A 15,387-nucleotide genomic window follows, 5' to 3' on the forward strand; every position below is an offset into this window, starting at 1 on the left:
TTTTAATTACCCTTACTAATTTTTTATTTGCATCTGTTCTTCCTTAAACATCATATAATTCATTCTTATTTTCTGAGAATTTTGTTTTCTTCTTCCTTTTCTTTCTTGAGTTCAGTCAACTTTTTTTTCTTCCCTTCCTGTCCTTTCCCTTTTCAAAAAAATTTCAAAATTATTATTATTATTTTTTGTCTTTTTGCCGTTTCTTGGGCCACTCCTGCGGCATATGGAGGTTCTCAGGCCAGGGGTCGAATCGGAGCCGTAGCCACCGGCCTATGCCAGAGCCACAGCAACACAGGATCCGAGCTGCATCTGCAACCCACACCACAGCTCACGGCAACACCGGATCCCTAACCCACTGAGCAAGGGCAGGGACCGAACCCGCAACCTCATGGTTCCTAGTCGGATTCATTAACCACTGCGCCATGACGGGAACTCCTCAAAATTATTTTTAAAAATTTGTTTATTTAGGGGGTCAGTTTCTGCTTTTAGTTTTTGAATTTCTGACTCAAGGTTTTTTTATATTCTCAAATGTTTAAGTAACTTTAATTTTACTTGGATTGTTAACTTTAATTTTGCTATACTTTCTTGTTATCAGGAAGATTTCTCTTAGTTGATGTACGGAAATTTTCTTGATTTTCTGCAGTAGCTTTCTGTAGACTCTTCTCTTGGTCATTTTTATGGTAATAGGTGCTTTATAATATTCCTAATTTAATGGTACCATCTTCTGTCTATACAGCAAAGTCCAAGTACTTTGAAGGATAAATAAATAAATAAATTAATCACCCCTGTCTTTTAAAATTGTACCTCCTCCTTTAAATCATGCCTGACCCTTTAAATTAAATGTACTTTGAAATCTTTTCCTAGTAGTCTGTGCTCCTGGAAACTTATTCAGTATTTTCAGATTTAGTGTGGATTTAATCTTTCTGGCAATCATTCCAAATCACCTTTAGGAATACACTGTCCTTCCTCTTCTGTCTTTTCTACAGATTTTCTTTTCTCTCTCTCTCTCTCTTTTTTTTTTTTTTTTTGGTCTTTTTGCCATTTCTTGGGCCACTCCCATGGCATATGGAGCTTCCCAGGCTAGGGGTTGAATTGGCGCTGTAGCCACCCGCCTACAACAGAGCCACAGCAATGCGGGATCCGAGCCACGTCTGCAACCTACACCACAGCTCACGGCAAAGCCGGATCCTTAACCCACTGAAACAAGGCCAGGGACCTAACCTGCAGCCTCATGGTTCCTAGTCGGATTCGTTAACCACTGTGCCACGATGGGAACTCCTCTACAGATTTTCTTAGTCTGCTTTTGTTTACACAAAGCCTTGTGGGTGGATGGAGGTGAGGGTGTGTGCTCTGGGACGGATGATAATTCTTTTTTTTTTTTACAATTAATTTGTAGTTTTGTCTTTCTGTATCTTCAGATTATATTGTGGGTGTAGTTTGATGTAGAATTTAATTTTTCCTTACTTTTTTTCCTTACTGTTTGGAAAAAGAATTTGGGAAGATAGTTATGCCATTGTTCTCAGCTGTCTTGGGAGTCCTGGATTTTTTAATAAGTGGTGGTAGCCCTCCACCTGGAAGCAGTAAAATTGGGATCTAATTTTACACCGTGTAGAACTTAATTAAATTCCAGATGAATATAAAATTCATTTAAATTCCTGATGTAAAGACTTGTATAAAAGAATAAAAAATAACTCAAGAAAATCTAGGTGAATACTTGTATAATTTAGAATTCATGTGTTAAGGGCATGAGGGTATTGGGTGCTTTTAACCAAGAATGGAAAGCAGGAGCTATAAAGAAAAGGTGTGTGTATGTAAAAGATAGATGTAGAAGAAATATTTGCAGGAGTTCCCATCGTGGCACAGTGGTTAATGAATCTGACTAGGAACCATGAGGTTGTGGGTTCAGTCCCTGGCCTTGCTCAGTGGGTTAAGGATCCGGTGTTGCCGTAAGCTGTGGTGTAGGTTGCAGACTTGGCTTGGATCCCGAGTTGCTGTGGCTGTGGCGTAGGCCGGCGACTACAGCTCTGATTAGACACCTAGCCTGGGAACCTCCATATGCCGCAGGAAGCAGCCCTAGAAAAAGGCAAAAAGAACCCCCCCCCCCAAAAAAAAAAATTTGCAGTGTTAAGGACAATGATAAAATACAAAAACCTTTTAGAAGTTGGTAAGAAAAATAAACCAATAGAAAATTAAGTGACTGGGTGTTCCCTTGTGGTGCAGTACATTGTCACTGCAGTGGGGCAGGTTCGATCCCTGGCCCAGGAACTTCCACATGCCATGGGCACAGAAAAAGAAAAAAAAAAAAAGGAAATGTAAATGACTGGAAAGATGTGAATAAAGTTTTCCCAGAGAGTTTGTACAGTGGGTCAATATACACATGATGCTCAGACTTATTAATAATCAGGGAGGTTCAAATTAGAGCAACAGCATATTTTTTATTTTTATTTTTTATTTTATTTTTTTTTGTCTTTTTGCCATTTCTTGGGCCGATCCCGCAGCATATGGAGGTTCCCAGGCTAGGGGTGGAATCGGAGCTGTAGCCGCCGACCTACGCTAGAGCCACAACAACGGGGGATCCCAGCCGCGTCTGCAACCTACACCACAGCTCATGGCAACGCCAGATCCTTAACCCACTGAGCAAGGTCAGGGATCAAACCTGCAACCTCATGATTCCTAGTTGGACTCCTTAACCCCTGTGCCACGATAGGAACTCCTATTTTTTTAATTTTTTTAATGGCTGCACCCATGGCGTGTGGAAGTTCCCAGGCCAGGGATTGAATCTGAGCTGTGATCTACAAAGGACCTTTTAACTCAGTGCACTGGGCCAGGAATTGAACCTGCGCCTCCACAGCAACCTAAGCTGCTGCGGTTGGATTCTTAATGCTTTGCACCACAGCAGCACCTCCTACCAACTGTTAGGACTACTGTTCTGCTTGAAAGGTAGGGGTTAGTCTCAACTCTCCCATAGGATTTTATGATGAAAATTTTCAAATACACAGGAAAGCAGAAAGATTTAAAAACGAACAAGCGTATAATCTATACTCACCACTAATTCTGCCATTAATATTTTATTATACTTGTTTTAACACATATCTGTCTATCTATATATCAATACATCTTATCATTTGATGCATATTCATCAATGCTTCTTAATATTTGATGTATTTCAAAATAAATTACACGCATCAATATACTTCCCCCTAAATATACATACATTTATATGTAATTAAATGTAAAAATCTTAAATGTATATTCACTGAGTTTTGACAAATGTATAAGCATTTGTAATCCAATATTACCATCACTCCTGGAAGTTCCCTCATGCCCCTTCCCAGTCTTTTCATGCCCTCACCTTCTAGGGGCAGCCACTATTTAGCTTTAAGTCTTTTTTTGGACATGATTTCTTCAGGGTAAATTCCCAGGAGAGGAATTGTTGGGTCATTGAGTAGGTATGTTTAGTTTTATTAGAAACTACCAGGAAGTAGTTTCTGAGGTGGTTATTCAATTTTACATTTCCACAGATGGTTTGTGAGAGTTCTGGTTGATCTACATCCTTGCTAACTTTTGGTATTATTAACCTAATTAATTAATTAATTCCTGTGGATGTGATTTTGTCTTCTTTTTATCTTCAATTGGCATTTTTTTCTGATGAATAATGATGTTCAGCACTTTTCTTTTGCTTATTGTCTATTTACATATCTTTGGTGAAGTTTTGTTCATATCTTTTTTTACAATTTAAAAAATTAGGTTGTCTTATTATTGAGTTATAGGAGTTTGTTATGTATCTTGGATGATAGTCCTTTGTAGGATTTATGTCTTGTGAATATTTTATCCCAGCAAACTTAGTTTTTAAGTACTTTTTGTCAATAAGTACTTATTGAGCACTTACTGTGTGCTGGAATGTAGCAGTAAACAGAGTATACAAAGACATTCCTGCCTTTTTGTAGTCACTGAAGTTCCTCAGTACAGTCAGGGAGACCAGTAAGAAAGTTTCTTCAGTGACCCAAGAGATAATGACTTAGACCAGGGTTTTAGCAATGGAGGGATGTGAGAACTCTGGATTCTGGCTGTATTTTCAAAGTAGAGCTGTCTAATTGAATTTGGAGTATAAGAGAAGAAGGAACCAGTGATGGCTTCCAAGGTCTTTAGCCAAAGGAACTAGAAGGAGAGAGTTGCCATTTACTGAAATGAGGCAGTTCACAAGAGGAATAGGTTTGGGTGGGTGTGATGGGTATTGTTGGATTAGGAATTCAATTTTGAATATGTTAAGTTTGATATACCTATTAGATGTCTGTATGGAGAGGTCAAGTGGGCAATTACATATATATGGGTTTGGAGTTCAGGGAAGGGGTTTGGAAATACAAATTTCGGAACCATCAGCATGTAGAACCCAGTTATACTGACATTAGGACTAAAACCTGAATAGAAAAGGTACATAAATCACTAATTTTTAAAATAAACCTTTTTATTTTGGCACAATTTTAGATTTACACAAAAGTAACAAAGATAGTACAGAGTTCCCATATACCCTTCATCCATTTCCCCCTAATGTTAACATCTTACGTAACCGTAGTACCTTTATCAAAGCTAAAATACTAATACATTACTCTTAACTAAAGTCCATACTTTTTTTTTGCCCTTTAGGGCTCATCTGTGACATATGGAGGTTCCCAGGCTAGGGGTCAAATCGGAACTGTATCTGCAGCTGCAGGAGCACACCAACATGGGATCAGAGCCGTGTCTGCAACCTACACCACAGCTCACAGCAACGCCAGATCCTTAACCCACTGAGTGAGGCAAGGGATCGAACCCACATCCTCATGGATACTAGTTGGATTCTAGACCCTCTGAGCCACAATAGGAACTCCTCAAGTCCAGACGTTGTGTTTTACCAGTTTGAAATCAGTAATTGTGATATATGATATGGACATTCAGAAACATTTTGTGAATCATCTTCATAGGTTTTTGACTGCTTTTTCTTCTCCCTTTATAGAACTAATGGATGAAGAGTAAATCAAAATGGCAACTATGGTTCCACCAGTGAAACTGAAATGGCTTGAACACCTCAACAGCTCCTGGATTACTGAGGACAGTGAATCTATTGCTACAAGAGAGGGGGTTGCTGTTCTATATTCTAAACTGGTCAGCAATAAGGAAGTAGTACCTTTGCCCCAACAAGTTTTGTGCCTCAAAGGACCACAGCTGCCAGACTTTGAACGTGAGTCTCTTTCAAGTGATGAACAGGACCACTATTTGGATGCCCTTCTTAGCAGTCAGCTAGCACTAGCGAAGATGGTATGTTCAGATTCCCCATTTGCTGGGGCACTTCGAAAACGATTGCTTGTACTCCAGCGAGTCTTCTATGCACTTTCTAATAAATACCATGACAAAGGCAAAGTGAAACAGCAGCAGCATTCTCCGGAGAGCAGCTCTGGTTCAGCAGACGTCCATTCTGTTAGTGAACGTCCTCGGTCAAGCACTGATGCACTTATAGAAATGGGTGTTCGAACTGGTCTAAGTTTATTATTTGCACTTCTGAGACAAAGCTGGATGATGCCTGTGTCGGGACCTGGCCTCAGTCTTTGCAATGACGTTATTCATACTGCCATTGAAGTTGTGAGCTCTTTGCCACCATTATCTTTAGCAAATGAAAGCAAGATTCCTCCTATGGGCTTGGACTGCTTATCACAAGTAACAACATTTCTTAAAGGAGTTACTATTCCCAATTCTGGGGCAGACATTTTAGGTCGTAGATTAGCTTCTGAGTTGCTGCTTGGTTTAGCAGCTCAGCGAGGTTCTTTGCGGTATCTCCTTGAATGGATAGAAATGGCGTTGGGGGCTTCAGCAGTTGTAAATTCCATGGAGAAAAGTAAACTACTATCAAGCCAGGAAGGGATGATCAGCTTTGACTGCTTTATGACTATATTAATGCAGATGAGGCGTTCTTTGGTACGTATTATAAATCAAGTTTAAAATTCTTATCTAACAATTTTGGGAACGTTGACCCAGCTTTTTTTTGGCCCAGCTTTTAATGAATTGGTCATAATAGTGAATGATTTGAGAATTCTACTGGTGATTGTTAGGTTTGTTAAATATTTTATATTCTTTCAATGAAGAAACCTTTATGCATGTTGATGTGAATATGTAATTCATGGACAGGCCAGTTGGTAAAATGTTAAGACTACTGGATCAAGAGTCAGGGTTATAGTTTAAGTTTTATGGCTTTCTTTGTGAATTTGGGCAATTCATCTAACTTCTCTGTGTTTTAGTAAACTCATGTAAAATGAGGGGCCTTAACTAGTGAATGTGAAGGTCTTTTGAAAAAAATCTCTAGTTTCATCCTCAATTTTTGTTAAGCATTTACGATGTGCTAAGTATTATTCTTGGCCCTAGGGATACAGCAGAAAAAAATATAGTTTCTTCTCCATGAAGCAAACAGCCCAGTAGGAGAATTAGACAATAAATATAAATTTCAGGGAGCATGAAGTGCTAAGAATTAATATAAGGGAGGGAAAGGGACTAACAAATGATAGGCTCAGGTAGACACTGGGGAGGGGAGTTTTAGTTTATGTGGTCAGGGAACTACTCCAAATTATGACATTTGAGCAGCACCTGAATGAAGGAGAGTGATGAACTGGGCATACTAGATCTGTGGAAAGCATACTAGATACCCGAAGGAACCTAATTGTTTGACTATCATAAATAAACTAATTTTGGATATCATATTAAAGAATAAGCAATAGAATAGAGTGCAGTATGATTAAATTCAAGAATTTCTGAGACTGAAATTTAATGCCTTTGTGAAAACCAAGAATAGAAGTTTGAATTAAGAATACAGATTTAGGACTTCCCATTGTGGCTCAATGCTAATGAACCCAGCTACTGTCTATGAGGATGTGGGTTTGATCCCTGGTCTTGTTCAGTGGGTTAAGGATCTAGCATTGCCATGAGCTGTGGTGTAGGTTGCAGATATGGCTCAGATTCTGCATTGCTGTAGCTGTAGCACAGGCCTATAGCTGTAGCTCCAATTCAACCCCTAGGCTGGGGACTTCCATATGCTATAGGTACGGCCCCTAAAAAGCAAACAAAACAAAACAAAACAAAAAAACAGATTTTACGGAGTTTCTGGTGGTGCCGTGGGTTAGGGATCTGATGTTGTCACTGCTGTGCCATGGGTTCAATCTCTGGCCCGGGAACTTCCACATGCCATGGGTGTGGCCAAAAAAAAAGAATACAAATGTGGAATATAAAGATTTATTTTAGGAGTTCCTGTCGTGTGGCGCAGTGGTTAACGAATCCGACTAGGAACCATGAGGTTGCGGGTTCGGTCTCTGCCCTTGCTCAGTGGGTTGACGATCTGGCGTTGCCATGAGCTGTGGTGTAGGTTGCAGATGCGGCTCGGATCCCGCGTTGCTGTGGCTCTGGCGTAGGCCAGTGGCTACAGCTCTGATTGGACCCCTAGCCTGGGAACCTCCATATGCCGCAGGAGCGGCCCAAAGAAATAGCAATAAGACAAAAAGACAAAAAGACAAAAAAAAAAAAAGATTTATTTTAAACACTTATAAATTGAATTAATTTCAGTTGGGTTACATTGATCTGCCTTTTCGGTGTCTTTTATTACCACATATCAATTAATAAATTTATTTAGTTTAAATAATTAAAAATGCCACTTGTAAAATTGTATATGTATATTTTCAGATCCTCCCTCCTCCTCAAAAATCCCCCACAAAAACAAGTGGAAAGCTCTTGGACCGACAGGAATGTTTCATGAAAATATTATGTTGAATTTATTTTCCAACCAGGGCATTTAAATTTCACCTGGCTTACATTTTGTACTTGTGAACTAAATAGTAAAAATTGGGTCATTTTATTTTTTTATTTTATTTTACGATCATAGCTGAGGCATATGGATGTTCCCAGGCTAGGAGTTGAAGCGGAGCTGAACCTGCTAGCCACAGCCACAGCAGCATGGGATCTGAACTGTCTGCAACCTACACCACAGCTCACAGCAATGCCGGATCCTTAACCCACTGAATGGAGCTAGGATTGAACCTGAATCCTTATGGATACTAGTTGGGTTTGTTACTGCTGAGCCACAGTGGGAACACATGGGTCATTTTTTTTCAAATAATTTTATTGTAAATAAGTACTTGGGGATTTTAGGAGATCTATGAAAATTTGATTTTCTTAGTGTTAAGTAAAATTTAGACAAGAAAAGCCACTAAATATATAAAAATATATAAAGAACAGAAAAGCATGTGGTTCCTTGCTTGGGATCTGGAAAGTTGACAAGGGCCCTGTGATCTTTACTTGAAGTGGAAACCTAGAGCCACAGATACAGTGATCTAAGAAAAGTTTGTGGTAATAGCTATGAAGGACAGTTAGGGCTCTTTGTGGTTTCTTAATCAATATTTAAACTCACTTGCACATCTGGTTTTCTCATACTACTTTCCAGTTTTTTTTTTGTCTTTTGTTTTTTTAGGGCCGCATCCACGGCATAAGGAGGTTCCCAGGCTAGGGATCTAATCGGAGCTGTTGCTGCTGGCCTAAGCCACAACCACAGCAACACCAGATCCGAGCCCCGTCTGCGACCTATACCACAGCTCATGCAACGCTGGATCCTTAACCCGCCGAACAAGGCCAGGGATCGAACCTGAAACCTCATGGTTCCTAGTTGGATTTGTTTCCGCTGCGCCACGACGGGAACTTCTCTACTTTCTAGTTCTTAATACATACTGGTAACATTCTCTAAATTTACATCATTTTCAAATATGCAATGCCGCTTTAATGACCTAAAATAATGTTACCTTTTCATGGTCACACGTTAATGTTTATTTTGCATTGCCTTTGTTACAAGAAAAGATATTAATTACTGCACGATCTCCTTAAATGATTATACTTTTGTCTATGGTGCATCTCCTCCTTAAACAGAATGCTATTAACCTGATTCAGTGGTCTCTTTCCCATCTTACCCTCTAAGGCCTTATCCTGCAGTATTGCTCCTTAGTGGGAAGATGGTGCCCCAGGAAGATGGTGCTTTTCTCACTATCTGTTTAGCCTCATTCTCTTTCAGCATTTTGGAAATAGGTTTGTATGCATATTTGTGAGTTTAAATTGGTTCTATAAACTTAAATAATCCTTACTGTAAATATTATGTGTTATATATTTACTACGTATATAATATCTTCATTTAGTTAACCTCAACTAAACCATCCCATTCATTTTTTGGATTACATTTACTGCATGAATATGGGAAGAAAAATGCTAGCCTCTGTTGAGTGCCTACTACCAACCAGGTGCTTTTATAAATACCATCTCATTCACTTATCATGTTGAGGTAGATATTATTTATCCTTATCTTAAGGGTGAAGAAATTGTGGCCATTATCCTAAATTCATACATCCATTTGGCAAAGAACTGAAAGTATAATATGTATTCCTGATTAAGCACTGATGGGCCAGGCACTGTGCTAATTCTTAGAACCTATAGTCTTTTTGTAGGTCCATGTTTTTCCTGACTATATATAGCCTTTAACCTGTTTATGTTAAATTGACTTTTTTTTTTTTTGTCTTTTTGCTATTTCTTTGGGCCGCTCCCGCGGCATATGGAGGTTCCCAGGCTAGGGGTCGAATCGGAGCTATAGCCACCGGCCTACGCCAGAGCCACAGCAACACGGGATCCGAGCCACATCTGCAACCTATACCACAGCTCATGGCAAAGCCGGATCGTTAACCCACTGAGCAAGGGCAGGGACCGAACCCGCAACCTCATGGTTCCTAGTCGGATTCGTTAACCACTGCGCCACGACGGGAACTCCTAAATTGACTTTTTATGTCCCCAATGAAGGCCTACCTTAAAATATAATAAATGTGTTTTATTTCTGGATTTCTACTTTTCTCTCCTCTTGGCCACTTTGGTATCTGGACAAAATGTTAAATGCATCTAGTCAGAAGGGGCCACTCTCTTTACGCTTCTAGGTTATACCCTAAATTATAACTTTGTATTAGGACAGTGGTACCCTAGATATCTTTCCTCAGAATTCTGGATATGTTCTGGTAAAGAATCTTGTATGTTTGTTTTAGTTTGGCTCTCCCAAAGTCACCACAGACCTACATTAGATTGAATTAAATTTCAGATTGGTTTTAGGGGAAAGAGTTAATTAAATTTTATATTTGTTACTCCTTATACAGTAAGTGATAGAATCTGATGCTCTTGATCTCTAGAACCCATATTTCTTAGACTTTCCAGTGTTGTCTGAGAACTCATATCTAGAGCTTCTCGTGGTACACTGGACCCCATCCTGACCTGTCTTAAGTTTCTCTACTCATGAACAACTGGGACAAAACTTATCTCCAAGCTAGACATTAGAGAGAGAGACATATAACCATCAGTTGAGTACATGGTATAAGGCCTAACAGAAAGGAATTCAGGCCTTAAATTGTATTTACATGTGTGATTTTTTTTGTTGTGTTTTTTTTTTTTTGAGTTGTATCTGCGGTATATGGAAGTTCCCAGGCTAGTGGTTGAATTGAAGCTGTAGCTGCCAGGCTACACTGCGGCAATGCGGGATCTGAGCCATGTCTGTGACCTATACCACAGCTCATGGCAACACTGGGTCCTTAACCCACTGATCAGGGCCAGGGATCAAACCTGTGTCCTCATGCGTACTAGTCGGGTTCGTTACTACTGAGCCAGGCTGGAAACTCCTGCATGTGTGATTGTAAACCTCCAGTACCCACACATGTAATAATTCTGTTTAACTGCAAGGACACAGGATATTCATTAACTTATATTTAAATAAAGAGCAGAGAAATGATATCACTGTACATCCCTGAATTCTACTAAAATAAAAAACCTAAAATAATAAGCAATATTAGAAACACTATTGGCCTTTGATGCCACTAGGTGTTTACTGTATGTATGCTGGATACTGTTAGGCTCTGGGTTAAAAAGATGAATAAGCTTTGTAGAGTCCATGTCCTCAGTCAGCCCACAGTTTAAGGAAAGAGATGCTCAAGACATTTCAAATTAATGATGATGGGCTGTAGTAGAGAACTGCACAGGGAGTGGTTAATGGGACATAGAAGGAGGGCTAGAGGGGAAGGAACAGAAAATGAAGGACCCCTAAGTTTAGTTGAAAAGTAAGAATTTGCCTGCAAACATGAGGTGTGTGAGTGGAGGAGCTAGAAAAGTTTTCTGGTGAGAGGATTAGAATTCACAAAGTGACTGAGGTGTGGGAGAGCAAGCCCCTGAATGTATGGGGTGGAATGGGATGAGCTGCCAAGCTAGGCAGGGCCTTGTATTCCATCTAAGGAGTTTTGAGCTTGATTCTGTAGGCAGTGGGGAATCAATGAAGCAATTTTAAGTAGAGTAAAACCAGATAATGGAGTTTCTGTCGTGGTGCAGTGGTTAACGAATCCGACTAGGAACCATGAGGTTGCGGGTTCGGTCCCTGCCCTTGCTCAGTGGGTTAAGGGTCCGGCGTTGCCGTGAGCTGTGGTGTAGGTCGCAGACGCGGCTCGGATCCCGCGTTGCTGTGGCTCTGGCGTAGGCTGGTGGCTACAGCTCCAATTCGACCCCTAGCCTGGGAACCTCCATATGCCGCGGGAGCGGCCCAAGAAATGGCAAAAAAAAAAAAAAAGATACATTATCTTCAATGGTAGGTAAGTAAGAGGAAGATATTAAATGAAGAGCTGTGCAACCACGTATTTATGTTAATTTTCACTATATCTTTGGACCTTTGAACTTCCTATGATAAGTAACAGTGTATGAAAGTTACTCATTTAATGTGCTGTATTTTCCAAAATTTAATTTCCTAAAAAATACCTAGTATAGCTCTTTTTTTCCATTATGCAGTATGTTTAGAAAACACATTAAGAATTCTGTATAGAATTGGTTTTAGAGATGTCTTTAATCCTAATTGACTGGGGCTGGATTAGTCTCACCCTTAACTGTAGACTTTTTGGGAAGAACAGAAGTCAGTAATCAGTCACTGCAGACAGTGAAAGATTTTTTAATATTGGTGTGGTATTTTTAAGTTTAGCAAGAATTGTGTTTTGTGTTTTCTCGTTTTCTCTTCTTTCCCAGTGTGTGCAATAAAAATAACAATTACTGCTAGCAGTTTTGAGTTCTTATTCTGTATTAAGAATTATGCTAAGCATGATTTATGCATAATTTCAGTTGTTCTTTTCCACTAGCTCTAGATATAGAGGCATTATTCCTATCTAAGGATAAGGAAACTTACCTTAAGTCAGATTGGTATTAAATGAGGGAGCATGGATTTAAACTCAGGTCTGTCTGTCACTGAAAACTTTATGCTGTTCTCAGCATTTTCCTTTATACTGTAGAAAGGCAGAGGAAAGGGGTTATGATGGCCCTGATGCCAGCTCCTAGGAAGGTATATAGCAAGCTGTTATTTCTCATCTGCTTTTGGTTTGGTGATCACTAGAGATGGTCTTTAAATAGTGGAGCCACAGATTACAATTGTGTATTTCCCAGAAGTGCTACACGGCTAATTATGAAATTTGGAAAGGCTGTACCTCAAAGTATTTGCTGGTGTAGCCACACCCTGTGTGTCTAGGGACTAAATAATTTTGAACACTCAGCTTCTGATAGGACTTCAAGACCTGCAAGTGGTTCTCTAAAGCCTACTCCTGAAGTGTGAGCCTCAGACTCCAGCATTGGCATCATCTGGGAGCTTGCTAGAAATGTAGAATCTCAGGCCCCCACCTATATTTACTGAATCAGGATCTGCATTTTAACAAAATTTCCAGCTAATTGATATCTGCATTAAATTTTGTGAAGCACTGCCTTAAGCAATTAAAAAGAAAAATTAATTTGGCATCAGTAGCTTAGCACCCGATGACCCAACAAATTAAATAGCCAGCATATTCATTTTTTTATCACTTAGGAATAATGTTAGTTAAAATAGTTTGAATTGATATAATCATGTAATCTAGAGTCAGATGGGGTCTTACAGGGCATCTAAGCCAACCTCCTTTCCACAGTAAAGAATATAGTTTTCTATGGTATATTTGCCAGGTGATCAACTAGAATTGAAATTTTTTTTTCTTTTTAGGGCCGTACCTGTGGCATATGAAAGTTCCCAGACTAGGGGTTGAATCAGCTACAGCTGCTGGTGTATGCTATAGCCACAGTAATAGAGGACCTACACCACAGCTCATGGCAACGCTGGATCCTTAACCCACTGAGTGAGGCCGGGGATCGAACCCTCATCCTCCTGGATACTGGTTGGGCTCGTTACTGCTGAACCACAACAGGAACGTCCAAGAATTGAAGTATTTTTACAAATATTTGAAATAAAGCCACTATGAAAATTTCATAATTATAGGATTGATAAGTCAGAAAAAGAACATTTGTGTTGTAAAGTTTTAATAATATGGGAATTGTAGGGAACAGTGGAGATCAAGTTCACTCTTTGGTTTATTGGTTTCTAGTGAGAGAATGATTTCTGGTCATAGCCATTGGGCCCTATTGTGGAGAGAAGGCAGTTGCAGAGAGGTGCTCTGCTAGGAAAAAGATACTTTGTTGCTAATGTAGTCAGGTAGCTACAAGAACTGATTGGTGGGACCTTAGTTGTGCTGAAAGTAAGAAGGGAGGAACAGACTTTTTGCTGTTCTGGTCAGGGTTATCACTTTAGCTGGCTATGTTCTACTTGTCTTTGTTCTTGGGAGCAGGTGGGTAGGGCAGACCCAGAGGAGTAGAATTTTTGCTGTGACCCCATTTATTGGATATTGGCTACCCAAAGAGTGTGTATATGGCAAAATTCCACCTCCTTGACTGTTTCTGGGTCCAACTTTGTGATGTTTACAACAAATCATTATTTAATAAGGTTATCAGTGAGGGATTGGCACTTAATTTACTGTTTTACTCTATAGCCACATCTTTTATAATACTTACATGTAGAGTTAGTTTCATGACCTAATGCTAAGGATTTGACCTTAATGCACATTGTCATATACACAGTTCCTCAGATGTTTTTGTGGACTATTTAAGTAATTTGAATACATGTCTCTCTCCTTCCCAAACTGTATCCCACAATGTCTTTATAGGGCTCATCTGCTGATCGGAGTCAGTGGAGGGAACCAACCAGAACATCTGATGGCTTGTGCTCACTCTATGAGGCAGCTTTATGTCTCTTCGAAGAGGTATGTAATAATCACGACTTTTACATTAAAAATTGCTTTGTCTTAAAATGTTATAGCATATATTTATCCCTTAAAAATAATCCATTGAATTTCTGGAAAGGATGCAAAAGAAAGTGGCGTCAATGGCTGGTTGCCTCTAGGAAGTGGAGCTGGAGTGTCGTTCATCTGAGGTCAGAAGAAGACACGCTTTTTCAATGTATGCTCTTTTACTCATTTTGGTCTTTAGATCATGCGCATTTTTTAATTTAAAAATTTATTATTAAAAATAAATACAGAAAGACAAAAACAAACTTGTACCTTAATTAATTATAAAAAAATAAATATGTTTTTTATTTGTGTCCAGGAAAGAAATAAAACTTTACTAGAACTCTAGAAGCCCTTTGATGTCCTGGTCATCCCTTTCCTCCTTCCCTAAATAACCGCTATCTTGACTTTAAGAGTAGTCACTTCCTGGAGCTTCTACTATGGCACAGTAGGTTAAGAATCTGACTGCAGTGGCTTAGGTCAACTGCAGAGGTGTGGGTTTGATCTCTGACTCGGCACAGTGGATTAAAGGATCCAGCATTGCCACAGCTGTGGTGTAGGTGGCAGCTGTGGCTCAGATTCAAAGTTCCTGTCCCGGGAACTCCATAAAAAAAGTGGTCACTTTCTTGCATTTCTTTATAGTTGTGTCACCCAGATATGCATCCCTAGACACTGTAGTTCAGTCTTGCATGTTAAAAAAAAAAATTATATATATATATCTTTTAAATCTCTTAATCTGTATATTCCCCCTCCATTTTTTTTTCCTTCTCCTTGAATGTATTTATTCAGGAACCTGGGCTTTTTAGGCTGTAGAGTTTCCTGTTATCTGGGTTTTGCTGATTGACTGTTTATAATGCAGTTCCTTTGCTTTCCTGCATATTAAGTGAATCCAGGGATTTGATCAGTTTCAGGTTTGATTCCTCTGGCAAGACTATACATAGTGTTGTGATCTTCCATTGGTAGTCTCTCTTTTTGTAGTATTGGCAGCCCTTGATTCTTAATAATCTGATACATTAATTCACTGGTGCTTGGTTATAAAGTGGTGATATTCTAATTATATCATTCCTCTTACATTTATTAATTGGAATGTTTTTGTAAAGAATGACTATTTGGTTATGCCATAGTTCATATAGGAAAAGCTTTTTAACCCTTATTTAGTATTAGTTCTACAAGTAACTGCATATTTAATGCTCAC

At 39.3% G+C, this 15,387-nt stretch overlaps 1 protein-coding gene across 9 annotated transcripts in view; it reads left to right on the forward strand.

Annotated features, from left to right (window-relative positions):
* HERC1 (HECT and RLD domain containing E3 ubiquitin protein ligase family member 1) overlaps positions 1-15,387 on the forward strand; it is a 206,552-nt gene that overhangs the window by 44,525 nt on the left and 146,640 nt on the right. For all 9 annotated transcript variants that reach the window (XM_047765943.1, XM_047765980.1, XM_047765969.1 and 6 more), the window contains exons 2-3: positions 4,994-5,949; positions 14,073-14,168. In XM_047765943.1, coding sequence (XP_047621899.1) covers positions 5,020-5,949; positions 14,073-14,168 — 1,026 coding nt within the window. In that variant the 5' untranslated portion in view covers positions 4,994-5,019. The remainder of the gene's footprint in view (positions 1-4,993; positions 5,950-14,072; positions 14,169-15,387) is intronic.

This window comes from Phacochoerus africanus, chromosome 2 (genome assembly GCF_016906955.1).
Source record: "Phacochoerus africanus isolate WHEZ1 chromosome 2, ROS_Pafr_v1, whole genome shotgun sequence".
Taxonomy (NCBI): Eukaryota; Metazoa; Chordata; class Mammalia; order Artiodactyla; family Suidae; genus Phacochoerus; species Phacochoerus africanus.